The sequence below is a fragment of the Podarcis muralis genome, chromosome 6, assembly GCF_964188315.1.
Source record: "Podarcis muralis chromosome 6, rPodMur119.hap1.1, whole genome shotgun sequence".
NCBI classification, from domain to species: Eukaryota; Metazoa; Chordata; class Lepidosauria; order Squamata; family Lacertidae; genus Podarcis; species Podarcis muralis.
Genome location: NC_135660.1, coordinates 44,769,047 through 44,796,111, shown reverse-complemented (window position 1 = coordinate 44,796,111; position 27,065 = coordinate 44,769,047). Strand labels below are relative to the sequence as shown.

The following is a 27,065-nucleotide window of genomic DNA, read 5'->3' as shown; positions in this document are numbered from 1 at the left end:
CTGTACTATAAAATAAAAGGAGAACTAACTAGCGCAAGTAAATGCTCCCGATGATTCTGCGACCGTTTACAAGTTTGTGAAATGAGAGATTATGGGTGCGGCTTGCACAGAGGGGGCGATTCTCCAGTTGTATATATCCTATGACAAATATAACAGGTGAAAAGTGTATCGTATACCACATTTTAAGTTGTCAGTGAACTCATCAGTAAGATGGATTCTGAGATGTCTTTAAGAGAGTTCTGTGAAACTCGAATGGTGGTGTATTTCTGTCTTCTGCACCCTCGCACACTTAAAAGCCAATTCTAAACATCGTGTTGGCTATTTTTTTATTTATTTAGCTGAACCTCGGGATATTATATAATCCCCTTCTGTAAATTGCTTAGATTTTTCGTAGTGAGTGACCAAAAAGTCAAATATGTAATAATAATGATGTTGTACAAGCACTAAATACTGACCCTTTCACCAACACTGGCATCAGAATGATTTCACTATGCACCTATTTCAATTTTCTAATCAAAACTGCTATTAAGCAACCAGCGTTAAGTTTATGAAAACCATTTTATGTATTTTATAATAGGAATCAAAATTCAGTTTTAAGACCAAGTTCTGCTGTATTGATGTCGTTGTTATATATTTATCTGTACCCCGCCTTTTCCCGTAACTGGAACTCAAGGCGGCTTACAGGTAAAAAACCACCTTGAGTCCTGGCTCACCGTTGCGAGAGAGAGAGAAAACTCAGTTTCCCAGAGTACATAGGGGTTGTATGTGAACGAGGCAGATGCCCTAGAAGCGTGCGCGCCAATAGAGCTTTGCGCACGCGCTTTGAATCTGTAGCACGTTTAGGGAAGGATCATAGAGATAGGAAAGAAAGGACAGGAATAGTTCCTTTGGGTGTGAACTGCGTTCGCCCTCGCCGCCCCCCCCACCCCCAGGCACTTCCTCGGTTGCTCCTTGTCGGTCGAAGCGGCCCGTGCATTTGTTTCCCTCAAAGCCGCGGCGATGAGCGAAGAGGTGGAGGCGGCCGGTGAGGGGCTGGGCGAGGGAGAGCAGGAGGACGTCGACGATGAAGAAGCGATAGCGGGTCTGGAAGCCCCGGGCTGCTCCGGGGAAAACTCCCGCTTCGAAGCGGGAAGCCGCTCAGAATCCAGCAACGAAGAGATGGAGGAGGATGAGGAAGAGGAAGAGGAAGAAGAGGTGGAGGAAGCAGCAGCAGCAGCAGCTCTAGGAGGGGGGTCCACGGACCCCTTCGGGGGCTTTGGGATGGAGGAAGGCGAAGATGAGGATGAGGTAAAACAAGAGGCAGTGCGCTTAAGGGGGAGCACAGGGGCACCCTTGGGTGAAGCAGACACCATGGGGTGAGATTCCGTCGGACTAGGATGGAGAAGAAGCAGCTTCAAATCCTCCCTCCGCTGGGAAGCTCATTGCGTGGCCTTGGATGGATCACCATCTATCAGCCTAGCCTACCTCACAGGCTTGTTGTGAAGATGGAAGTGGGAGCAGGCAACACATATACTTTTTCCTGGAACTTACTGATGAAAGGATGGGGATATAAATATGTAAACAGTGCGTCCTATGATTCCTTGTGCCAAATATAGGCAATGTGGTGCAGTGGAAACGGTGGGATCAGGAACAGAGGAAGCTTCCTTATACCAAGTCAGACCATTGGTACATTTAGCTCAATATTGTGCACACTGACTGGCAGCAACTCTTCAGAGTTTTGAGCAATGGTCTCCCAAAGCCCTACCTAGAGATGTCGAGGATTGAACTGTGATTTTCTGCATGCAAAGCAGATGACCTACCACAGAGTTTATGGCCCTTTCCTATATACGTTTTGCTTGCTCTGTGTTTTCTCACAATGTGACATCTTTTGTGTGTCCCCAGTGAAATATTCCTCACCATCTCCCATGGCTAGAGACAGTAATGTTTCTGAATACCGGTTGCTGGAAACTGCAGGAAGGGAGAATGTTCTGATGCTCAGGTTCTGCTTGCAGGTTTCCCATGAGCATCTGGTTGGCCACTGTGATAACAGGATACTGGACAAGATGAGCCATTGGCTTGTTCCAGGAAGCTCTTCTTATGCTCTTAATTTTATTTATTCTATATGTTTACATATGCTTTCACTTAAATGGTTCCCAAAGCAGTTCACAACAAAATAAAAAAGACCGGAAAATCACTATTCACTTCTAATACTGAGCTTTAATCAAACAATAAACAATATACATCTTTGTATTGGTAACAAGCAAAACTTTAAAATTGCTATTTCCCTCCTTTTTTCACGTTTGCAGCGCATGATTAACCTCTCTGAGCTGACACCATATATCATGTGTTCTATCTGCAAAGGGTACTTCATAGATGCCACAACCATCACAGAGTGCCTTCATACATGTAAGTACTAATATTAATTTCTTACTCAACAGAAGCTTTGATGTTATCTATGCAGGAATAGCAAGCCTAAGTACATTTTGGTGATAATGTAAACCAATGTTGTATTAATTGTGGTAACTGCATGGTGGTGGATGCCTTTAAGAGGGGTCCTGGAAATTCTAAACAATCCAGCTACAGTATGTCTTGGATTATACTACCCCCACCCCAAAATTCTCCATGATCATGTTCTGAAATAAATTAAAATGAATCATTCCTTTATTTGCCTTTCATATTCAGCTTCCTGAATAGATCTTAGCACATTTTCTTCTACTTAAATAGCTACCATTACCTCAGCTTCTGCTGCTCCTTAACCTAATTGTCATGGCTAGGCTGTAGATGACCATATTCAGATGCAGATCTGGAGTGGGTTCTGTAATCCAAAATCCCTAGAGTCACTGGGTGACAGCAGAAGCCTGAGGTACCGCACACAGATGTTACTGCTGTGCAGACCAAGAAATAGTAGTTTTCCTTGTATTTATTCCATACTTGCCCAGCCCAGAATCTTCATATTGCCTGCTGGTTAGGAACCTAGGAAGTTGCCTTTAATTGGGGCAGAGTATTTGTTTATCTACTCTGCCTGACAGCAGCTTTCTAAGTTCTGGTAGAGGTGTTTCACATTCTCTGGTATTTGATCCTAAACACACACACAATATCGATGCAAAAGATTGAACCCAGGGCTTTCTGCACGAAAGCACATGTTCTACCTCAAAGTTGCTTGCTTTAGGTGCAGCTGCTGCACCTGGCTCCTCCCTTTCGGTTCTTGGACTGTGAGATGATCTGCATTTTGACAGTGAAAGGAATAAGGAGTGCCCAGTCAGGCAACAGACTATTCCGTTTGCAGCAGCTGGGAAAGTAAGAAGGGATAAAAGACAGTGGGAGTTGCAATAATTTGAGGGGGAGGGTTATATACCACCTCAAAGTAGCATTGGGAGTTGGAGCAGTTAGAACAGGCATAGGCAAACTCAGTCCTGTTTTGGGACTACAACTCCCATCATCCCTAGCTAACAGGATCAGTGGTCAGGGATGATGGGAATTGTAGTCCCAAAACATCTGGAGGGCCGAGTTTGCCTATGCCTGACCTAGAATCAGCCTTAATAAAAATTGTATTATTTTATGTAAACATGTTGTGGATCCGTCAGTATGAAAAGGGAGAGACCGATATCAAGTAAATACATATTGTGTACCCCTATTCAAGGCTTATTCTTAATAACTTTTTTCAGTAAGATTTTAGTAAGCCTTTGAAATTTTGTATCGAAAAGTAGGGCAGAAATCTATTGAAAAACTTATGCAAAGTTTTTATCCTCCACACACACACACACACACACACACATTTTATTTCTACAGTTGCGCCGCATTTTAGGTGACACATGCTGTATATTCTGTATTATCTTTGGAACTTGTGTACTACTACATTATAGGCCTGTAACTGCAAAATTTATCTTCTACAGTCTGTAAAAGCTGCATAGTAAGACATTTTTACTACAGTAACAGATGCCCAAAATGCAACATTGTAGTACATCAGACGCAACCCCTTTATAATATCAGGTAATGTATTTTAATTACAATTGTTTATCTATATTTTTTGTGTGTGTATGTAAAAGAAGCAATGGTTTTCAGATAACACTGATATTTCTATTTTGGACTAAAATATATTATTGGAACTTGAAAAATACTTCTAACTTGCTATATGCACTGGAGGGAAATGTTGCTGTCTCATAAAGGGTCTAGCACCTCACACAATTCTTAATTCCCTTTATTATTTACCAACAAAAGTTTTGCATATCCAAAAGATTTGCCTCCCTGGTCTTGAAACTTTCCCACACAAGGGTTGTTTGAGACTTCTTATTTCCTCTGGTGCGCCAGTGCATTGCTTCAAAGATGGTTGTAAAGTTGCTTTTGTAACTGAGATATGTTGGCTTGAACCTCAAATCTTTCCCAAGATAGGGAAACCTGCAAATCTAGGTATGCCATTGAAAATAGCTTCTAGTTCCTCTCCTGTGGCTCTTCTTCAACAGTTCACTACCACAACCCATATTCAATCACTAATTTAATTAATCTTTTTATTCTACTTCCGCAGGCTGGATCGACAGTTGCAAGACATAGTGTATAAATTAGTTGTCAGCTTGGAAGAAAGTAAGTCTTTTATTTTGAGCCTAGTGCTATTTATAAAAATTAAAGATAAGATTCACCAGAGAATGTGTTAGCTGCAAATTAGAGAATTCCTAAATTGCCTTGGTTCTTGATATAAGGGCTGTGTCTGTTTTCTGTGACTGCAGAATCATGAACCCCATCATGTAGTTTGTCACACAACCATCTGAGATCCTCAGCTTTCATTTTATAAGGTTTGTAGGCATTTTGGTTGTAGAGAAGAGCTTTAAATATTGTGAACAGTGGCTGGACAAAGGAGTCTGATTCTAGAGCCTAGGGCTTGCCAATCAGAAGGTCGGCATTTCGAATCCCCACGACGGGGTGAGCTCCTGTTGCCCATTCCCTGCTCCTGCCAACCTAGCAGTTCGAAAGCACATCAAACTGCAAGTAGATAAATAGGCACCGCTCCAGTGGGAAGGTAAAAGGCGTTTCCGTGCACTGCTCTGGTTCGCCAGAAGTGGCTTCGTCATGCTGGCCACATGACCCGGAAGCTGTACACTGACTCCCTCGGCCAGTAAAGCGAGATGAGCGCCACAACCCCAGAGTCGTCCGCGACTAGACCTAACGGTCAGGGGTCCCTTTACCTTTACCTTATATATCTTAACTGCTTCTGTTTTAAGACTTTTTCTCTCTTTTTGCTGACTTAAGAATCTTTAGATGACACAATACTATAAATGTATGAAAATCCTTCTGAATGATAATGATGGTTTCTTTAGTTTGCATGCTTTGTATCTCTAACCAGCTAGTTTGAGAAAATATATCTATACTGGGGTTGGTGGAACCTGTGCTCTCCAGCTGTTGTTGAACTACAACTCCCATCATCCCTGATAGTTCACCTTCCTGGCTGGAGCTGGAGGGGGTTGGAGCCCAATAACATACTGAGAGCCATAGATTCTAAACACATCTATGCATTGTATTTTCTATGTGGAGCAAACCCAAATATTTTGTATTGCATTTTTTAGGAGAGAAAAAGCAAATGCATGATTTCTACCGAGAGAGAGGTTTGGAAATACCCAAGCCTGGTAAGTTTTTATAACAACTATAGTAGCAGCATTGCTATTTAAAAATATGTATGTAAGAATTGTCATGCCGCTTTATTCCAGTGGATCAGGTAGCTCAGCTTTCTAACCACAGACTATGGTCAGGCTGATGCTAGGGGATGTCCCATGGGTATAATCATGAAACGTGTTCCAAGTTGGACTGTGTAATTGGTACAGTATTTAGAAGGATGACAGATGATTGACTGAGCAATTGTCATTGTTCATTGAACCTGATTAAGCTGTTTAATGTTTCCTTTTCCCACCCCACCAGAATGAAAATAATAGTACAGTAACTTATCTGCCCCACAAGAGTATTATTAAGCTTAATTAACTAGTTTAAAGATTCTCTTATTAATGAGCTATAAGATAGCAGGGCAGTTTAGAGTTGTGATATTCACAAATGAATTATGTAGTCAGCATTTTTTGCTAAGAATTGTGTAGTGATTTTGTTCATGTCTGTGAAAGACAGCTAGGGTTTTTAAGGCTCAAAATAGAGTGAAGAGTAGAGAAGGGATGTTACTAGATCATGCATGCACAGCACAATAAATATGATTAGATCAGACCATCATAGCAATTGTGGCCACTTTCTTGTCTGTGGCACCCTTTGGGAATTTGGGATATCCATTGCTTATGAACTCTTCCTGTGCATTTATGACAACATCAAGGCCTGTCCAAATTCATCTAATATAGGAGAACACTTGCATCCACCGATAACTTTGGCTTAGTAGCCAGTTACTAAGTTAACAGTGATTCTTGTTAAAATGGCAGAGAACTGTGCTCATGCTGTATCATAGAATCAGAATTGGAAGGGACCCTGAGAGTCTAGTCCAACACCCTGTAATACAGGAATCTCAACTAAAGCATCCATGACAGGTAGATGGCCAGCCAACCTCTGTTTAAAAACCTCCAAGGAAGGAGAGTTCCAAGAAAGACTGTTCCACTGTTGAACAGTCTTACTGGCAGAAAGTTCTTCCTGATGTTTAGTCGGAATCTCCTTTCTTGTAACTTTAATCCATTGGTTCAGGTCCTAGCCTCCAGAGCAGAAGAAAACAAGCTTGCTCCATCTTCCTTGTGACAGCTACTTGCGTTGTGTTAACTATAGGTCCTTGGCTATAGCTTGTGGTTTAGTAAGATAAGATCTAAAACACAAGGCCCAGTTTGGATGACATGCTAAGCCAAACCTTGGCTTAGCTCAGCATAGCACAGAAGTAAAAAAGATTGGGAAGGAACAAAGTGGTTGCAAGCTCCTTTCTCCAGCAGCTCATTTAATAATTATAATCCGTGTAAGCATGGTTTGGCTTACCATGTCATGTGAACCAGGCCAGTGGGTTGAAAGAAAATGTGGGTTAAAAAATTGTAACAAAATGCTACATTAATCACAGAAAAAAGTGTTGTCGCTCTTGAGTTAGTAAAAACATTTAAATAGCCCCAATAGCAATTAGGTGGTGCATTTCTGAACTAAGATACGAGTCTGTGCAACTTGTTATTTCATCATGTATCCTGTTATAGGTGAGAAATATATTCTTTGCTTTCTAGTTTTGTTTTTCTTCTACTATTCTAGCTGTTCCACAGCCAATTGCTATAGCCAGGGGGAGGCCCCGTAAAGTTGTAGGCTCGGTTTTCCGTATCCCTCCAGAGCTTGACATGTCACTACTCCTCGAGTTCATTGGGTAAGTAAAAGCAGACTTTTAGTAGATTGAGTTTTAACTTACAAGTAGTGTTTTAAAGACATGGACGTAAAAGGATATGTTGGCCTTGGCATTCAGTTGCAACATTAGCTTTTTTTTGTTTCAGTAATTAGATCGAGAGCTAATGGAAGACATTCAGATTAGCAATTCTATTTGTAGAACTCTTGGCTTACAAAAACCATCTCTCCTTTCCCAATGGATGTAGATTCATCTTGAATTTCTGAACTGTTCTGAAAGGTTTTCTTATCTCTACAGATTGATTTATTGAATAAAAGTTCAGTTCTTACAGAAACAGACTGCAATTTTCTATAGTAGGCACATGTAGAACCCTCATTATACCTTTTCTGATGAAGTGTACAGCATGTGTAAAGACAGTTCTATTTAATCAAACCGTGCCCGACCAAGCGTTCTGTAACTTGGGGTGCCTAACCTTCTTTGCCTGTTTTTAACCACTAGGTGGCAGTGACAACTGGCAAACACTGAAGTGATTATTGCTAAAAGACAAGCCAATGTGTTTCTGGACATGTGCAGTAATAGTTTTTCTCTAATTTAACATATCCATTTTGCATCCAACAAAGTTGCCAGGTCAATGGTAGAGGTTGGTTGTAGACTCAAATTTCTTGAGGGCGTCATGTTGGATACTGTCGTCTAAAAGAATGGTGATCTGTACTTTCCCCCCTTTTTTAAAAGAGACACTTGTAATGTTTAGTATGAACTATTGCAACCTTAGTTTTAGCTATTGGATTTAGAAAAATCCAATAAGTCAAAAATCATTTTGAATACTATAGGTGGTTCTCCTTAAGTCCCTCCCCCATTTTATTCTTACAACAATCCTCTGAGGTAGGTTAGGCTGAGAGATGGTGACTGGCTCAGGGAGCATCTGTGCTGATCGTGGGTCTCAGTGGGCCTTAATCCAGCATCACCCTGGTTCAGAATTGCTGTTTGTAATGGTGTGTGTGCCAGTTAACAGTAGTTTTAATGAGCAACTTTTAATGTTGTGAACTGCCCTGAGATCTACGGATGAAGGGTTGTTTACAAATTTAATTACCAATAGTTGTTGTCGTAGTAGTATATGTATATCTGTTACATGTTTTGTTTTGTTTTACATTTTGTCATTTTCTGGGAGCAATTTTGTTTATTACCTCTTCCATATCATCCAGTTTATATCTTGAAATGGTCCAGTCCTTCCTATGGTAGTAAAAGGGTATCAGAGACCCCAATCCTGGGAATGGAAAAACTGTGATATCTTCTGCCTTGGAAATAACATGGTTTTTCCATCTGTCTTTGTTAACCTTTTAGACATTCATGAAGATAAAGAGTTGACTTACAGTTTTTTGAAAGATAAAATTCTTGTCTACAAGTGAATTTGTCTCCATGTATCTAAAGGAAAAGCAGTCAATCCTCTGAAATGCAATTTGACAGCTGATTGTGCATATGATTGTTCTGCTCAGCACCCAATCTTGCACACTATATACCTTTTAGATTGATGTCTAAAGGTAGACTTAAATTACATGGTTAGTTCTACTAAAGTCAAGCTCACTGTTTTTCCTAATACAGAATTCTTCAATATAAAGGTAATACAGTGGCTGTAATTCTATTTGTTTCTATGTCAGTATAAAGAAAGCAGTTTGTCATTGAAGCTTTTAAAAATATGCATGTATATTTTAAATACACTGGCCTAGTTCAATAGTTTCCAGTTTCTCCTGAACCAGGAAGCTTGTGCCTACCAGGATCAAAGCAAGCCAGGATATTAAATTGCATATTTGTGCTTATGAAGCCGATATATGTTTGTCTGAACTGGGCCATTGTCTTCTTTTGAGACCAATTCTCAAAATGCGCTGATCTAAAATATATTTGAAATATGTGGTGAAATAATCTCAAACTTGAGGAATGGTGTTATTAGTATTCTAATTACACCAATATGCATTCTCAGCAGACCAGCAACAGCAAGTGTAAAGCAGTATCTAAATGTTGTACCAGACTGGATGAGGATTAACTATGGAGTGCAGATGGAATTGAAATGGTGGTGATTAAAGACCTGCTTGACTTAAATGAGGTGACCTTGGCTCTTCCTGGTAGGGTCATCCACACTCTCTAAGCAGGCTTGGTAATTAGGGTTGTTCCTGAATCCAGTCTAAGGAACTTCTGTGATGATAGTTTTTTCTTATGGGTTGCATCTGATTCAGAAAATGTTTCCCCTTCCTTGAAAATAGGAAACTTACCCCTGTGGTGCATGCCTTAGGAACTACTTGAATAAACTACTACAGTTTTTCCTTTCACTACTTTTGAAGCCTGTCTAATTGCTACAACTTGTGAGTGCTGCTGCCTGCTTTTAACAGGAGATTATGATAATGATGATAACTGGTAATATTCTAAGCTTCCAAGCATAATCCAAGGACCTGATGAGCATATAAATTACACACACATATATCACAGAAAAACTCTGTAACTAATGGCATTGTATTGATTTAGCAGTTTGAGCCTGCAAATCCAGATGTAGCTCAGACATATTTATTATGTTAATTCTCTTTTTCTTTCAGAGCTAATGATCTGTCTGGGAAATTTAAGGTACAAATACTGCTGAAATTTATCTTCCTTTGGTTCATTGTTATGGCATGCATAAGTAAAACTAAATGTTGCACTGAGAAAGCCAATAATTCTGTCCTGGAGTATATACTGCTTTTTTGCAAATCCGTAATTTATAAAGATAAAGGAATGTTGCAAAGGCAGGGATGTAATATTTTAGTTTGAGGGACCAGGCACACTGGACATTATGACTGCCTCTGAAGCATGGTGACCAGCCTGTAGCCTTTCATATGCTCCAGTCAAACAACATCTGAAGAGTTACAGGTTAGTCGCTCCTGTTTTAAAGAGTGAGCAACTAGACTGTATTCTATAGAAATGGGCTAGTGATTAAACAATGCCCAGAACATCATGTTTTTAATTATGTCTGTGAGCTATCTGTGAAGGGTAGAAATTTGTAAAGAAATAAATAAAAATGGTACATATATGTATTTGAGACCCAATGTGGTGTAGTGATTACCACCTCAGACTGAGACAATCCAGCTTCAAATTACCACTCAGCCATGAAGCTCACTGGGACCCATGAACCTATTGCTAGCTCTCAGCCTAGCCTAACTCACAGCATTGTGGTGCGGATAACATGGAACAGAGAGAACCATCTATGCCTCCTTTAGCTTATGGGAAGAAGAACTAAATATACAAGATACATGTGCAGTGAGATTGTGGGTGGAAGAGGAAAAATAGTGGAACTGTGGGTTGCAGCTGAACAACATCATCTTACTGCTGAAAAAAACTGTTTAAGGGGGAAATTTGTGAAAATGACTTACTGGTTTCATCTAATAATAATAATATGGGATAAAGTCCTTGTTAAAGAACCTGATTAGAATTGCCCCCTTCATTACTGAACAGCCTTACAGTATGAAATCTGTTTCCTCCTTCCAGCCACTGGAAAAGAAGTTTGTACGGGTTTCAGGAGAGGCAACAATTGGACATGTGGAGAAATTTCTCAGAAGAAAGATGGACCTTGATCCTGGCTGCCAGGTATGCTGTGCTAATTGTTTGCACCATATCGTTGGCTATGACACTCCTCTACTCTCTTGCTCACACTGAAAGTCTACTTCCTAGCAGCAAATATGCGAGTGAGGTTTTTACCGTTCATTTCACAAGGCATTATGTAACTTGGAAAAGCCACACTTGTTGCATCAAAGAATTTATGTAACACACACTGAGGCAATAGCAAGCAAGCACAGAAGAACAAACCAAAGAAGAAAAGTCAAATGTAAGAGGGCAAGCCAATGTGTTGGATTATGAGAGCTTTAAAGTTATTTCCACTCCTCCACATAGATTTTTTAATAGCACTTTGCCATATTTCTCTCTGTGATGTTTTGAGGGGCAAAACAGAGTTTTCAGTGAAATGTTCGACAACATATCTTTTTGTTTACCTTTTACATGTGCTGTTTGCTGTCTCTGATTTGCAGCTTTAGCACCATTTTTAAAAACAAAATAGCTTCCTTCTATGGCAATCTCATTTCAGGATCACATAGGCAACATGAAGGTGTCATGTTGCCATGTAGCCACTCAGATTTGGCCCTTCTCCCCTTCAGCATCCCCTCCCTCTAACATCCTGGTGGCAACAGCTATGCACTTGTGTGCCTTGAAAATCCTGCCTCCGTCTCAGTCCAGGGAACCTGAATGAGTAGTGAGATGGGACCACTGTCCTGAGCCCATCAAGCATATTGACACCATCTCCCCACCTTATAGTGTCATTCCAAAGCCAAATGAAGCCATAGCCTTCTAGAGTGTGAGAAAGGGATCCCCATCTACCACACCATAGCAACAAATGTGGCAAAGTCATAACCCTTTATTGAACAGCCTCCAAAATGGAGGTGATTCTGAAGAAGAAGTACACATGTTTAGGGTTTCCAACAAGTCAGCCCACCAGGACTCTTGTATCTTGGGCCATTGCTTGAAATGTAGCTGAATATCAGCTGCAGTGTCCATGATGGCACTCTGTTCCATGGTAGGAACAAAAGATACATCAGCCATGCCTGGAACAAATAGGTTGATATTCTTACAGAGGAACATCTAGGAGCAGCCTCATCACTGCTGTTGCTAATGAGGTGGAACTCTCTCTGTACAACCCCAGGCCTGCACCTTGTCTGTGTAAGTTATGGTCTCCCTGTCCAGGGTTTATATACTGGTAGTTCTATGCTGTGATTGATCACACCATACCTTATGCTCTGTTATGGTCTGGAAGGTCAATAGGAAGGAAATTCTGCGTCAACAGCTCTAGGTCTAGTCTAAAACTTCACCATAAATGGGAGTGTGGTCATGTATAAGACAATCTAAGTACTAATGTTCTTCCCTTATGCCACTGATGACTCCGTCTATCTTCGCTGGCAGAAAAATTGCACTGGTACATCTGTCATCGTGGTGGCAGCATATTTTTTGTTCTGAGAGTGTAGCATGGCTTCTGCCAAATTGTGCAGCTGTTCAGCAGGTACAACCTGATATTGAATTTCACATTTTATAAAATACAGGATTTAATGGCAATTATGTGCAAGGTGAAAAGGATTCAAGGATTATGTGTCCTTGTAGTTGCATTAATACACGTGATGCATTTGCACATCTAATTAAAAGAAAGGTTTCTGATTCTGCCTTTTAAAAACATTAATCTGCCCAAATGGTCTGATGTGTTAAGACTCCAGGGTGTGTTTTGTTGCTCTCTTATAATGAAAATGTACACTAAGTGAATTCATTGGGCACATTTGTAAAACCTACAGTACTGATTTTGTGATATGTTGTGATCTGTTTTCCAAAGATGGGATAGACATATTTTGTTCTCAGCTGTGTCTGCAAATGCCTTTGATTGTTCAGGTTTATTTGTTTCTGTTGATATACCTTCTGTTCATTTTCAAAGTGTGCTTAGATTAATTTGCAGATAGAAGATATGACAATGCATATTTAAACCCCATCCCATGCTAAAAGAGTAACTGCAAAGCTTCTATCTTCTGTCATTGTTACTGGAACATGCAACACTCTCTTTAAAAGCCTTGTATGCCACAGACTTCAGTTGAACATAAAAGTTGATGTTGCACTTGTTTCCTAGATATATTACTTGGAAGTAGGCCCCTAAGGATTCCCAGCTTAATTGTGGTTGAGTCCAGAGGAGTTCTTTGCTAGGACACGGCACTAGAGAGCCTTGATTTTCTCTCTTCCCATAGGCTGGCAGTTTGCTTATTATTGTTATTGATGCTTGAAAGTCCTGGTCTTGGTCACTGAGGGAATGATTAGTTTTATGCCTGTAGCAAAGAGCCATAATTGCAACATGATTTTTGAATGTTATCAGATGTTATTTAATTTTAACATGGTCAATCCGAAAACAATATTTCTCCTTTTCATACTTGTTTGCTCGCTAATTGCAATGAAGTATATCTGGAATGTCCAGCTTCAGTAACTACTTGTCAGAACATATTGTTGATGTTACTATTCTCATATCCCTCTTAAGTTTTGCTGTACTGCAGGAAGCCCCTACTCTGAAGGCCTGACACAGCCTGCCAAGTAGTTTCTTCTGTGTACTGTCCTTCCAACCACACTGATTCTGGCAGTGGCAAAAGAAAAAAGGAGTTATGGTGCTGGGCTGGGAGAAGCACTTCATTGGAGGTTCAAATCACCCTGTCCCTGCTCATCAGACAAATTGGATGAGCAGGGAAGGAATGATTTACATCTGCACCAGAATACTAGGCTGGCAGGAGAAGTCTAACCCTCTCTTCCCAGCACTACAGTGGAGATTCCAATCTTCTCCTCCCTTCTCATCTGCATAGATCGCTGAGGATGGGATTGGGGTGGGTTTTTTTGGGGGGGTGACCCGCCCCAAGTGGTTGGCCAAAGGTAATTGCAGCCATTGGCCCAAAAATGGTTGGCCACCCCTACTTTGCGGTGTAAATTTATGAGCCCCATTATTATTAGAGGTAGGGCCTTGGCTGCTATTGTGCCCTGGCTTTGGGATGTTCTCCCCAAGGCAGCTTGCCTGGTGCCAGCTTAGATGTTCTTTCAGCACCAGGTGAAGACCTTATGTGCTCATGCCTTTTAGACTATGTTTTTTTCTTTTTAGGCTTACATTCTGTAGTCCCAGCTATCCTGGTTTTAAAGTTTTTATGACTGCTATTCTTTTAGACATCTGCTGAGGCACTCTAAAAGTCTTCGGACTGAAAAGTAAATTTCAATTTGCATTTTTTTTTAAAAAAATGTTGAATAAACCACGTCTTTCCAACACTTTAGTTGCCATCTTGCCCCCTGGACTCACATATTCTTATTGAAATCAGCCTGTGAGCTGCTGTCTTCACTTGATAAGACTGTTGTAGTAATGTCTGAAAAATATCTGAAATAGTAAGTGCCTTGCCATCCTAATATCAGGACATCCAAAAGCTGCTTTCTGCCTGCCTTTTGAGTGAGAATTAGTGTGGGGAGAGAGCGACAGTTATAAAGGAATTTGCTATTTCACTGCTTTAGATGTACTAATATAGCTTACAGAAGTGTTCCCTTGTCAGAAGAATCTCTCAGATGAAAGTGTTTATTGTAAATGAAGACAAGCTTTGGGGAGATAATTAGAAGTAGCATGGGTTTGATGCATTTTCTGCTAGAAATCAGAGTGTGATTGGGCCCAATATAATATCTGGTGCACGGTAAAGGCACAATGAAGAAGAAGAAGAAGAGTTTGGATTTGATATCCCGCCTTTCACGCCCTTTAAGGAGTCTCAAAGCGGCTAACAATCTCCTTTCCCTTCCTCCCCCACAACAAACACTCTGTGAGGTGAGTGGGGCTGAGAGACTTCAAAGAAGTGTGACTGGCCCAAGGTCACCCAGCAGCTGCATGTGGAGGAGCGGAGACGCGAACCCAGTTCACCAGATTACGAGACTACCGCTCTTAACCACTACACCACACTGGCTCTCCCAATGAGAGCAATTTATAAACAAAGGGAGGATTGGGGTCAATAATTTGTATAAATAGGCCATGCAGTTTTTCAACTGGCTCCTTAGTAGCTGTGTTTACCACGTATATCTAAAGTTAATGCTCAGCTTCTGAAGCGGAACCAGTATCAGAACCCCCAAAACAAGAAGGAACAAATTGTTTGCAAGGCAGGGAGCCAAAGAAAAGCATCATGGTCTCAGGCGGACAAAAGTTCCAGCAAGGGCAGTTGGTTAGTAGGAGGTCAGCCTGACCGGATCTGCTTACAAGGAGACAAGTTGCTCAGACTGAAGAACAGGCCCTGAGGCTGAGACTTTATAGAGCCAGATAGAGTTGCATTCATCCCCCTAGTCATCTAATGCGGTACAGTGTCAGCTGGTGGAGCTTGTTATGCAACCGGGATGACACTTCGGGATAACATAAGTTAGTGTGCAACTCTTGCCAAAGATGCTGCCGGCTGGTCAGGAGGGCAAGGTGTTGGAGCCTCACAAAAACTCTTGACAGATCCAGTGCTTAATGCACAAGTTGCATCCCTTATGTCTCGTTTTCATCTATTTTTCCTTCCAATTCCAGGCATGCTTACTTGGGAGTAAGCTGCATAAAACTTTGTGGAACTTCTGAGATACATATGTATTGGATTGGGGTGTCAGGGAAATAACTTGCATGCACCCAATCAAGGCATGTAATTCTTTAAAAACATCAGAAAAGTTTCTTTCCCTTGCTTAAACTAGACTTTAGTGTGTTCATTAGGGGAATATTTACAGCAATATAATGATCTTCCTGTTTCCAGAAAGGGTCAAATCAGTTATATTCATTGTTGCAACACTAGTGTAACACTGATTTGATTCCAAACTTAAAAGTCTAAAATAGATTTAGAACACTGCTGGCAGATGGGATTCCCACCCCCTTATCTGTAATATATTTCCTTACATCACAGGGATTAATGGATATAATCACAAATGCTACAGATGCTTCTTAAAAGGGTGGTGGAGAACAAATTGCTTCTTTTCTTTGTATTTCTATTCCCTTGAGTGCTACAGCTATCACCTGAATCCCACCCGAACAATTAGTATTGAAGCTTTAGGACTTAGCACTGAAGTAGCAGAATTAGGCATTTAATATTCCAAGCACTTTGAGGTAGAGGGGAAGCAGCTTTGCAATCATTTATTTAAAGCCACTGAAACATTTAATATCTGAAGTCTAGAACTGCAGCAGCGAAGGTCACATCAGGATATCTCTAGGCAGTCACTTTTGAATTATCTCAGGACTGTGAAGAATTGTTTTACAATGGAATTGGTTAACATTTTGCTTCCAGTGTTAATAAACTGGAATAAGTTCCATCTGATCATAATTTGTGGCATTTAACGGTGTGGATACATAGAGTTGTATCTAGTGTTGTCTGTATGCGCAGAACAGGCTTCCACTTGTGCAGAGGGTTGGGCTCTGCAGAGCAGATTTTGAGGCCACTTGGGACTGCAATGGGAAGGAGAGAAAAGTGAGCACAGCCTCGGATTCTGCCCATAGGAAACAGGCAGGTGGTCTGAAATGCAAATAAAATGTGTGTGTTTGCACATTGGTGTTTAAATTAGATGCTAATTTGCCATTTTTTAATGTTTGTAATAAGTTAGGAAGATAAAGAGGGGGAAGTGGGGGAAATACATAGAAATAAATGCAGCTCTAATGTCTAATTTCTTATGGACTGGACTTAGGACATTTCACTTGATCATATTCTGTTTTGCCTTTCTTTTCTTACTAGCTCCCTCTTTCTATTTTATCTAGATCCAAGGTCCTTGCTGTTATCTCTAGTGTCATTAGATAAAGGGCGGTAATCCACTCTGACAAACAGGAGACAGGCTGTTCAAAAGATGTACCTGAAATGTCTGTTAGGATTTCTGCTTCCCTAGCCATCAGATGTTTTTCTGCTTCTGCCAAACGTGGCCAACTTTGTTGACTCCTCTAAAGATTCTTGAGATTTCTACTACTGTAAAAATGTTTGTACTAATTTAGCATGATAAAGGGGAAATATGTAGGAATAAATACTGAGCAAGCCGGGCAGATAATTTGGAAATGTATGCCTGATTGGTCTAAATATGATAAATTCTGCCCCTAGATGCTATTTTTGACCAAAACAGACTATCACAAATTTCAAGATTGTCCAGTAGCACCTTAGAGACCAACTAAGTTTGTTCTGGGTATAAGATTTCTTCATGCATGCACACGAAAGCTTATACCAGAACAAATTTAGTTGGTCTCTAAGGTGCTACTGGACAATATTTTATTTTTATTTATTTATTTTGACTGTGTCAGACCAACACGGCTACCTACCTGAATCTTAAATTTCAAGGTCTCCTCTCCACACCTGTAGAGTATTGCGTTATCGGAGAATACCAACACTGCTACATGCTCTTCAATACAAGACCAAGGAACTTCATTTCTGTTCAGATGGGAGGAGCACATGTCATAATTTCTACCCTTAAAAGAAAGTTAATTCCGTGGTGTCAAGCAAAGGAGTTATACCAGCAGACCTCTTCCTAAAAATCCTAATTATGAAACCTAGGAAGGTGAACATCCTCTAGCAGACGAAGTCAATACAATCCCCAGTGAAGGAAACAGAACTAACATTTCAAACAGTGAAGGTATATCTGACTCCCTATAGGTTTCCAGCATGTGTTCTGTTTTTGTTGTTGTTTTTAAATCATCTGCTGACTTGGAGAAGTGGTTCTGAAAATATCCAGAAACATCTCGAGTATAATCTGCCTCCTGTTATTCAGAACAGATTAGTACCCACCATAGAATAGCACCAGAGATAAGTCAAAGATGCACAGCTCATTGTTAAGAACCCAGTCAGCCATTTTCACACTGAGGAAGCTTTTATCAAGGATTGATGGTGAAATTGTCAGTAAAAAAAAAGTTTGTTTGTTTATTACATTAATATACTGCCCTTGATCCACAGATCTTAGGGCAGTTCACAACATAAAAATACAAAATGAAAACACAAAATACATAATAAAACAAAAACAAAGCAACCTAAAGACAACTTGTCTGCTGCTGCCACTTGCTTCTTGCAAATCTTCTTGCAAACTCCTGAAACTGCAGGTGTTAAAATTGTACCCTAGAACACAACCCCAAATCCTCTGTAGTGCAAAAGTGTTTTGTAGGTAACAAAATCACAGCACATTGATCAACACAGAAACAATTCATTGACACTAGAAATACTGAACTCTACCGACTTAGATATTAAATATGGACATGATCATGACTTGTTGATCCTGTCTTTGTTTCAGTTGCATCACACTTGAGATTTCTGTTTGCTGATGGTGTGGATGACTTAAGCAATATCATGCAATAGTTGCATGCAATTCTTACATGAATGGACTGTGCACCTCTGTTTAGTTTTAAAGAATCATTCAGAGAGTTGCCAATGATCAGTATCTCTGGGACTTGTTAGTGTCAAATGAGATACAGATTGCAAATGGCATGTACACCGTGTCCACAGAGAACTGGCACCCAGGAGCTCCTGCGTTATTTAATTAAAATGATTCTTGGACACCTGCTCATGTTAATACAAGTTTAACCACACCTGTTCTGAAGGGATATTTGCTTTGAACATGGAATTTCTTGAGATATTTATTGACACATCCACTGAATAGTACAAAATGAAGTTAATATTTGAACAAAGTCCAAAGTCATTGGAATTAATAAGATAGGAAAAGGATATTTAAAGTAGTTAACAGAGAAGCAGTAAGTCTTACGAAGCTGGGACAGGGGGTGCTGTCTTCAAACAAACTCAATCTGTTTAGGAGTATGCTTTACATGTTTATAGCTGCTTGTTACTTTACAGTGCTATTGCAGGCAATGGGTTCTTGATAGCAATAAAAACTTGTGTTTTGAAGAGATCTCTTGCCAAATCCTCAAATTGCTTTTTGAAATTGGGACTATAAAAGAGTAGTTTTGAGGTCCTGGGGAACATTTCTGGAGATGAAATAGATACATAAAATGTGTTCTCAAACAGCCATTGAATTAAAACTTTAAAGCCCCTAGCTTGTTGCAGCTAAAGAAAACACATTTTGATACTTTTTCCTATTTATTTCTAGGTAGACATAATATGTGGTGATCACCTGCTGGAACACTATCAGACTTTGAGGGAAATCCAGCGAGCTCTAGGGGAGAGTGCAGTGCAGGTAAGTTGATGCCACAGCTGCAATGGAATTGCCTCTGGTCTCCTGCCTCGGCCTCCCACTCACCCCTTGGGGATATAGCCAAGCACTACATTTGCCAGGAAAGCTTCTGAATTGTGAACCTTTAAGGCAAAAGTGTGCATGAGTCTTTGTCCAGCAGTGGCAATGGCTGAAGTGGAGCGTCTGGCTTTTACCAACAGCAAGTTTGCCTGTGTGTACGGATGAGCACCTCCCTTTTGTGTGGAAGACACTGCTCCCCACTGTTGTGGGGAGGAATGGTGGAGCAGCACTGTTGAGGCAGGACAAGAGTATTCAAGTATAGCAAAAAGGGGTAAAGAGAGACAGGTGTCAGGTGCACCAGTTAAACAGCATAGCATGTGTTTCTCCTTCTCTTGCTTACCTGTGTGAGGTGTAGCTGTTGAAGTGGAATGGGGCTGGATGTACAGTACGTGTCCGGAGTACCGAAGTAAGATACATATTAGGATTCTGAGATAAGAAGCATTAGAAATGTGTTCAGGTTCCCATGTGTGTTTGAGGCCAAGTGCATCTAATGCTCTTTTGATGTGGACAGAGTGGTCACAGAGGGAAATCTTATGCCAGGTCTGGCACTGATGTAAAGTTACCTGGCAACCAGGATTGAAGGGCTATAAGATACAGCGCAAGTGTGCCCCTCCTCTGTACCATTCTGTCTTGCCCATGACTCCACCCCATTTTATCTGTTCTGACAGCATTCTGTTGTGCTGCTGGCATATTTAGAAGCTGGCCAGGATAGCAAGCCTTCAGCCAAATCCTATAGCATCTTAGCCACAGAACTTAAGTATAGGACTGCTTCTTAAGTCTAGCTGAGTCTTCATGTAGTGTTTAAATGGCTTCTACCAGTACATTACTTTAAAAAAATAAACAAATTTCAGGTATCTGAAGAAGTGTGCATGCACACGAAGCTTATACCCAGAATAAACTTAGTTGATCTCTAAGGTGCTACTGGACAATATATATATATATATATATATATATATATATATATATATATATATATATATGCAGGTTTTGGTGTCCTCGGGTATCTTCCCGTGTAAAAGTTGGGGTGTCTAGGCGACGTTTCGACGAGGTCTCACTCGTCATCTTCAGGCTGGTGCTTTCGGCTTCTGTTCCAGTAACAAGAAGCCGAAAGCACCAGCCTGAAGATGACGAGTGAGACCTCGTCGAAACGTCGCCTAGACACCCCAACTTTTACACGGGAAGATACCCGAGGACACCAAAACCTGCATTCCTGTACCCGTGAAAATCTACGAAAGCATATATATATATATATATAGACTGCATCAGACCAACATGACTACCTACCTGAATCTAAATTACAGGCTGTTATGATTTAGAGCGTTGTTGTTTTTAATGAAAGCAGTCTCTCCCAGTCTAAAGACATAAAAGGGTATATCATGGATCTCCTAGTAGTTTGAGGAAAAGGAAAATTCACCAACTCTGGTGAATGTGCTCTGATCTAGGCATCCTTGCATACTGCAGGCTAAGCATGTGCTTCTGCATTCACAGATCAACCCTGCTGAACAGGTGGTTGGCTCTGTCTGCTTTGTATGCACTAATAATTTGTTAGGACAGTGGTGGGTAGAGTGTGCATCTGGAATCAGAACTGACAATGCTGATCTTGTACTTTAGCATTCAAGAGTATTGTGCACATAGTGATAGCAGGTGCTGGGTGCAACCGCTGCCCATTGTAGGGCAGGATTATTTTGCATACTCTGGTCACATCTAGAACAGCAGTCATTGTAGAAGCCTCTTTCTACACACATATTGTCTTTGCTTGATCACAGCAGTAATGTAGAATTCTTACCACTTTTTAAAATCGTACAATATAAGGACAATTGAAAATAAAAAATAAGATACAGTTTATAATCTGGTGGCTCTTTTAATCAAATCTGAGGATAGCTTGCTGAATTACTGAATTAAAATAACCTGTTTTACAGGTTGAATTATTCATTTCTCACTGCATAAGTGCTAACTTTGCATTCTAGACAAGGTGTCAGAATGAAGTGTAATAGGCAGAGAAAGGTGTCATACAGCAGTACATTTTTTATTTTTATTTTTTGCTCATAGGTGATGTTTTGTGTGATGTTGTAGATCTTTTCTAGCACATCTCCAACATTTGAACACAGTATATGTCAGAAGAATTCACAATCACTGCATTGCCTTTCACACCTAATAGTAGCCTGTCAGGAAATTGTGGCAGACTTATGGCAAGGCTAAACCTATCATAAGGCACCATCTCTGTGTATCCAAACTTCCATGCTAGGGCTACATATAAAACTGTTGTGATTTGGCTGATTTCAATGGCTCAGTTCACACCAATTATGCAGGCAAATGGAGGTTGCCAGTTGACTCCCTATGGCTTTTGTACAGACTTGCCCATAAGTATGGACCAACCCTATATATAACCCCCAAGCAGTGCCTGCTTTTTCATTTACTCCAGCAGTTTGTTTCAGGGAAATTGCCTTCTATAACACTTTGTCCTGGGATTGAAAGCTGAAGCTTGCTTATGGAGAATAACTCATAGTGTGTTTGTCGTCTTCAAAAAAAGCATGTACTGTACTGTACATACAACGGGAATCTGCAGACGGTCAGGTTTCTCCAATACATTCATAGGTGTTCAGGATGATGCATCTGCCATTAACACTTGGCATTTTTCCTAAGCTAAACACTGGTTTTACTGCAGCAAACACTGCCTTGTAAAGTGCAAAGCAGCCCTCAAACTTACTGGAAGGGAGGATTGGATCCTAAGGAGCCTCTGCAATAACTGTGGCTTGATGGAGAAGCCGAGTCAAAAGACAAAGTGGCTGCAATATGATGTGGAACAGTTCAACAATGGGTTGTGCATTCTGACTGTTAGCCTCTCTTTAAAAGGGATATTACAGTGTTCAGACACAGGCAAGCAACTGAATGACTTGTTCAGTTGTTTTCAAACCACCTCTAAATGGGACTGTACTCACAAAGAAATTACAAGTGGCCTTCATATTCAGCTATTGACTCCCTTGATCCTCTGTTCATTAAATAGCACACTGGGAGATCCTGCATTTTATTATTCACAATCAAGAGCAAATTTTCATTAGGTGGCATAAAGAAACTTAGGTGTGGCGAGGCTTTGTTTTTGCATTTGTTTTGACTTGTTTACAAGTATGATTTTTCTTTCCTACTTTCTAGGATGGCTTACTTGTACTTCACTATGGGCTGATTCTTAGCAGAGATCCCACACTTTCAAGGATTTGTTAAAATCCAACATGGAGGGGCTTTGAAGAAACAAATGATCCTCATTCTGGGAAGTGCATGATGAACATTAATGCACAGTTTTCACTCTGCATAGTAAGTTAGAATCTGAAAAAGGAATGCTGTTAAGTAAGTACAGCTATAAATACTGCAATGCTGTTATGTCATTAACACCTAGCTAGTTCAGGGAAGAGCAAATGTGTCAAGATGACTGGATTTGTCTTAAATGCGGTTTGTGTATTGGCAGCACTCCCAGCTGACTCCCAGGACTTAAGCTTGAAACCAGTATTTATCTGAAAGACAGTTTCACTGGTGTTCTCAGGGATTATCTCCAGTGTGCAGTGTTTTATTGGAAAAGATGTGTTCTTCTCAGAGACGTTTATTGTACACTAATGGTCTTGGTTTAGAAATAGGAAAGGGAAACCTTTCAGTTGTGTGCCTAAAAGGGGGGGGGGGGATAATCACCTTTCAAAAAACCGCAAGCATTGTATCTCATGGTTTATGTGAGTAATAGCATTAAAATATGCAATATCCTATAAATTAGTTAAAATTGGAGATAAATTGTGTGCATGTTAACTAGACACCAGAATACCGATGCTACTCACACAGTGTGGACGTGACAGTAGATTGCACAGGGCTGCCTTTGAGGTCCCTTTGGAAGGCATCATGCAACTGATTATATTCCTATTGAAGACAATGACCAGACTTTGTTCTATGAAAGTCTATCAGAAGGACGGCAGTAACCTTTCTCTATCCCCTGCTACTTTCCTTTAAGCCCACTTCTTCTTCTGGTTTGTAGTCACTACCATGTTTGCCTTTGTCCCTTGCAGCCTCTATTATAGCTCCCCTTCTTACAGATGTTCCACTATATTCTACTCCCTCCCCCAGCTTTTGTTTTGCCGCCTTTGTAGAAAATGACTATGTCTGTCCCCCTTCCATGCATATGAGCTTGAGACAACGCCCTGTGTTTCCCAGCCAGTAGTAGTAATGCCCTGTGAACAATTTAAAAAGCTCTGGTTAAACAACAACACAATGAAGGAGTTCATTTTTAACATTTCCTGTAACCTAGCCACAGCAATGGTCTTATTACAAAGATTTCATTAAACCTTGCTATACAATGCTTAGTCTTCAACTTTTGCAGACCCAGAATCCACCATTAACCCAAACCTGCACCTGGGGATCCATTTCATAGTTTTCAACCAAAAATTTGTCTAGTATTGCTGCTGTTGTGACCTCCCTTAGACCAGGCTGCGATATAATAGTGCAAGTGTGAGAAATCCGTGGCCCCAGCCTGTGTGGCCAGTGGAGACGGATGGTGGGAATTGTAATCCAGCAACATCTGGAGGGCCACAAGTTCCCCACCCCTGTGATAGTGGTTCCCAAACCACCAGTTGAAGATCAATGGCTTAATCCATTATCACATAGGCAGCAAACAAAGTTTATGCAATTGGAGGGATAGATGGAAGACACATTACTGATGCAACTCCCTTGCCTCTATAAAAGGTGTCAGATTTTCTTTTGCTAATTCTTAATTCATTACCTGTGCACTTAAAGATTCTGTCCTATTGTGGAACTATTATGGAACTGCTACTCCATAGTCTTAAAGAGGCTTAGATGTGCATTTATGGTGACCTGAAAAGCTAGTTTTTAGACCAAATGTGTGTTGAAGGGTTTTGCTTTTGAAAATGCCTTTATGAACTCAATTTTGTTACAATAAATTTTTGATGTAGGGATATTCATAAATATCTACCTGTTTTATATTCAAAATATCCAGTTTGCGTTCAGTATTTCTATAAACAACAGAATGGAACAAAAAATTATTTTTGTAAATATTTTTGTCTAATGTGTTAAGGGATGAAGTATTTAAAGTGTTAAAAATTAGAAGCCTTCCAAAACTATATAAAAAAAAGAGGAAGTATAATAAACATGCTGGAAAAGCAAAACTAGCAGGTAAGTAAAACAGAATTTGAGGCTCATATTGCTTAAAGAAGGAATTCAACAAAGCACTATGGCAGTAGTTCTGTCAGCACAAACATTTCAGTTTGCCAAACAGAACAATACCCCCTATCTTTTCCCTGCATGCTATTCTGGGGTTTCTCCCAACACTCCCCCTGAGCCAGCTGGAGGGGCAGTGGAAGAGGCAGAAAAGCCCTGTTTTGCTAGCTAGCCATTTGTGGGGGCCTCCATTAGTGTGACGTGTTAGTTGAATCCCACTCAAAATAATGAACAGAACACTGAAGTACATTAGACAGGAAAATAGCCAGGATGATGTTTGGATCATTACATAGCAAAGATACAGTAAGACAGGATTACTAAAGAAAGGTAGAGAAATTAATTCTATTATTTGCTTTGAACTTCAGTGTGGAAGATGATGGGCAGTTGCTATGTCTGATTCCCCCACTGACCCCAAGAAGGGTATCTGAAAAACAAAGCTAAATAGAAGTGATGAAAACTGAAGTTGTAGAACTATCTACAAATCACTGGGTCCAATTGAATATTTTCTAACAAAAATATTAAATTTGTTTAAAATTCAGCTGACAGGAAGGTAACGAATGAAACATTGATTTGTAAAAGGGTTTAAGAGGAAAGGCCATTGCCTTAAATATATTAGAGCTATTATTATGCAACATAGAACATGCCTTGCTGAGAGAGAATCAACATGGCTTCTCCAAAAGGGCTTTAAATTGAACCTAGAAACAGCTGCTCTGGGCTTTAACATGAACCTGGAAACAAATGGGTAACCAGTGCATTTGTTTTCATCCTTCTGCCTCGCCTTCATTCTGGATGCTTCAAGTAATTGGGTCCCATAAAATGTCATAATTTCTAATGTGGCTATTGTGGTAAAGTGATTGGGGGGGGGAGGTGAGTGGGGGCACTGATAGAGCTCCTTGCCAGAGATACAAGGGACCCTAGGTACACCTTTGTAAGTACCAGTGCTGCTAAAGCTTTACACCAGTATTTATTTATTTCTGGAAAATAAATAGTGAAACAATTCCCCCACTCAAATCAACAATGCAATGAATTTTTCTAGTGCTTTCCAACTGTTTCTATCTATTTGATACTGCTACCTCCAATGTGAGTATACCATACAGTGGTATAATCATTATGGCAGATGTAAGAGCCTTTGTAGCATGTTAATAGCCCCTGCTAAGTTTTGGGTTTGTTTATCACTGATATAGTAGTTCTTCCTGTTTTATGATCTATGTTTTTAATTGTGGTTTTAATTAACGGTTATATCCTGACCTGGGGTTGCTTTGTAATGAAGGGTAGGCTAAAAATATTTTAAAATAAATAAATTGGTAACACCTGGATTCCTACTCTTTTATTGTAGAATGAAACTTCATTCATATGGTCAAGAAACCAAAGTTCTCTTTCACATTTTTTTCAAGACTAAATTGTAATGCACGAGGCCCTTAGGCTTGAGGACAGCTGAGCATATCCTGTGTCAGATTGTTTTAAGACTGGTTGTCTGGTGGCAGAGAGGCAGGATCACATGTTTTTGTTCAGCAATAAACTGTCCAAGGGGAGGCTGCAGATGTGAGAGTCTTTTTATACAGTGGTACCTCAGGTTAAGTACTTAATTCGTTTTGGAGGTCCGTTCTTAACCTGAAACTGTTCTGAACCTGAAGCACCACTTCAGCTAATGGGGCCTCCTGTTGCTGCCGCGCCGCCGAAGCACAATTTCTGTTCTCATCCTGAAGCAAAGTTCTTAACCCGAGGTAATATTTCTGGGTTAGCAGAGTCTGTAACCTGAAGCATATGTAACCTGAGGTACCACTGTATTGGCTCTTCAATGTCACTTGATTTCTCGGCCCAGGAAAATTATGAGGTGGTGTGAGAATGCCCTACCTATAATTACCCTAGACTGTAATCTTAAAGCTCTTTTGTCTATGTATGCATATGCAATTTCCAGAAATACTTTGCAAGTGAACTGTACCAGATTTACTCTACTATGTGTACAGGGTCTTCTTGGGATTGGGATGTGTGGATATTCTGTGTAACCTTGAAGCCAAGCATTGTCAATTCTTGATTTATTTGAGCAAAAGTGTTAAGGAGTATTCACACACAGGAAAAAGTAACTTGCCTTGAGACTTTGTGCCCAATGAGAGCACAACCCAATGTGTGCAGTTTTTGTTAACCATTAGCTCAAGCTCCTGAAAATAATGGGAGCCTTGGCCAACAAAAATAAAGGCTTTAAGGGAAGTACAAACCGCTGTACTAGGAATGTGTCCCTTTCTAGAGTGCTGCTCCCAAAAGGAACACTTTGTTCCGCAGAATCTGTGGCTGAAGCCTCAAAGTAAACTGTAGTTACCAAGTAAATAAATCTCTTGGCACCCAACTAAGCTTTTACATTCTAGGAAAATGAATATTAACATCCTTGCTTGTGGCAGCGTGCCTCTGATACAGCCTTGACCCATGCTAGGAAAGATTAAGTCAGAAGACTTTTCAGCATCTGCTAGCTAGACAACAGTGGTGCCAGGACTCTGGGCAGACGTCCAGGACCCCACTTGGCAAAATGAACAAGAGGACTGGCTTACCACATGTTGAAGTAAAAGCCCATTAAGAACAGAGTCTAAAATTACCTAACCACCACTGTTCAACAAGTGCTGCCTTTTGCAAAACACAGGCCCAATTCTTCAGAATACGATTGATCAAACCGTTATAAATTTGTGTCATTTGGGTAATAAGCTAATTATTTTGCATATCTATGGGGGTTGGGAAATTAGCTATGTCTTTCCTGCTATCAGGATCTCCTTCTTTATATTCCCATTGATTCTAGTGAGTTTGTGAAGACTGCCTGCTACTCCTATCATCTTCCTAA

At 40.4% G+C, this 27,065-nt stretch overlaps 1 protein-coding gene across 2 annotated transcripts; it reads left to right on the top strand.

Moving 5' to 3' along the window:
• Window positions 1-806: 806 nt before the first annotated feature.
• Window positions 807-25,554, top strand: PCGF6 (polycomb group ring finger 6). 2 transcript variants are annotated; one of them, XM_028730387.2, is made up of 10 exons: window positions 815-1,287; window positions 2,286-2,385; window positions 3,873-3,969; window positions 4,502-4,557; window positions 5,535-5,594; window positions 7,174-7,282; window positions 9,841-9,868; window positions 10,766-10,864; window positions 18,887-18,973; window positions 22,181-25,554. In XM_028730387.2, exons 1-10 carry the CDS (start codon window positions 1,000-1,002, stop codon window positions 22,247-22,249), a joined length of 993 nt encoding a protein of 330 aa, XP_028586220.2. In that variant the 5' UTR covers window positions 815-999; the 3' UTR covers window positions 22,250-25,554. The 2 variants fall into 2 exon arrangements, with proteins under 2 accessions (XP_028586221.2, XP_028586220.2); XM_028730388.2 differs by lacking the exon at window positions 10,766-10,864 and having other exon boundaries at window positions 807-1,287.
• The last annotated feature ends 1,511 nt before the right edge of the window (window positions 25,555-27,065 follow it).